Below are 959 nucleotides of genomic sequence, written 5' to 3'. Positions count from 1 at the left end.
AAGTTATGTTAGGTATATGGTAAGTTGGTGTGTTTTAATTTATAAAGCCCTTTTACAAAAAGTCTCACCGTAGCTAACCTGTTTACCACATCCGGTCTCAGGGATGGTTAACTCTGGAAACTCCTTTGGTCTCTACTGAGTTCGGTACATCAGCTTTTAGTCTTCTTGCACCTTATTTGTGGAACAGTCTTCAAAATGTTGTTAAATCTTTGTTCTGGTGTCTCTAGGTCAATTCAGAAAGCTGATTTGAGGACATTATTACTGATGAACGTGTTTGTTCTGGTGTCTCTAGGTTCAGAAAGCTGATTGAGGACATTATTACTGATGAACGTGTTTGTTTTATGAGGTTATTCTTTCATCTTGTATTCGGGTATTTATATTGGTTTTCTGGAATTGATCTAATTCAAGGCTCATCTGTAAAAGAGACATTGGTCTCAGTATGACTCCCTGATCAAATAAAGGGTAAATAAAATAAATACATTTGTATTATAACTCAAACTCATAAACCACCAAGGAAAAGTTGTGACATCTTTTCAGAAACCTGCTTGTGGAAAAATATGTGTTTACGTTGCATAGCATAGGGACGTGGCTCAGCCGCGGAGAAGTTGTAATATAACTGGTATGCGACTCACATTCCAAATTACACCCTTTTCGTTTTATAGTGCACTATTTTTAACCGTAAGGATCTGGTTAAAGTGAGCGTACTAGGAATAGGGTACCATTTGGAACGTCGTAACTTCTGACTAAGCACAACTCGAGTCACATGTCGCGGCTGTTGGCTGGTCTCTCTAGACGAGTTGACACTTCTTTCCGCTCGCTAAGAGGACGGTGTGAAGTTTTGAGAAGTCACGGAGTACCGGGGAGAAGGCGACAGCAAAGGCCATGGCGACCGGAGACAGTGGCGGAGAGAGCCTAGAGTCGTGGCTGAGTAAGTTAGATGACACGGGGATTTTTTTTTT

The 959-nt window shown here is 40.8% G+C and overlaps 1 protein-coding gene across 2 annotated transcripts in view; it reads left to right on the top strand.

Annotated features, from left to right (window-relative positions):
• Nucleotides 1–527: 527 nt before the first annotated feature.
• The window catches only part of LOC110493360 (ADP-ribosylation factor-binding protein GGA2), a 29250-nt gene continuing 28818 nt past the window's right edge, over nucleotides 528–959 (top strand). The window contains exon 1 of one of the 2 annotated variants that reach the window (XM_090194852.1): nucleotides 528–928. In XM_090194852.1, coding sequence (XP_090050978.1) covers nucleotides 883–928 — 46 coding nt within the window. In that variant the 5' untranslated portion in view covers nucleotides 528–882. The remainder of the gene's footprint in view (nucleotides 929–959) is intronic. The other variant, XM_090194851.1, reaches the window with a different exon arrangement.

The sequence above is a fragment of the Oncorhynchus mykiss genome, chromosome 13 (genome assembly GCF_057628025.1).
Source record: "Oncorhynchus mykiss isolate SJ-2025 chromosome 13, ASM5762802v1, whole genome shotgun sequence".
Lineage (NCBI taxonomy): Eukaryota > Metazoa > Chordata > Actinopteri > Salmoniformes > Salmonidae > Oncorhynchus > Oncorhynchus mykiss.
This window is presented reverse-complemented; position numbering and strand designations above follow the sequence as displayed.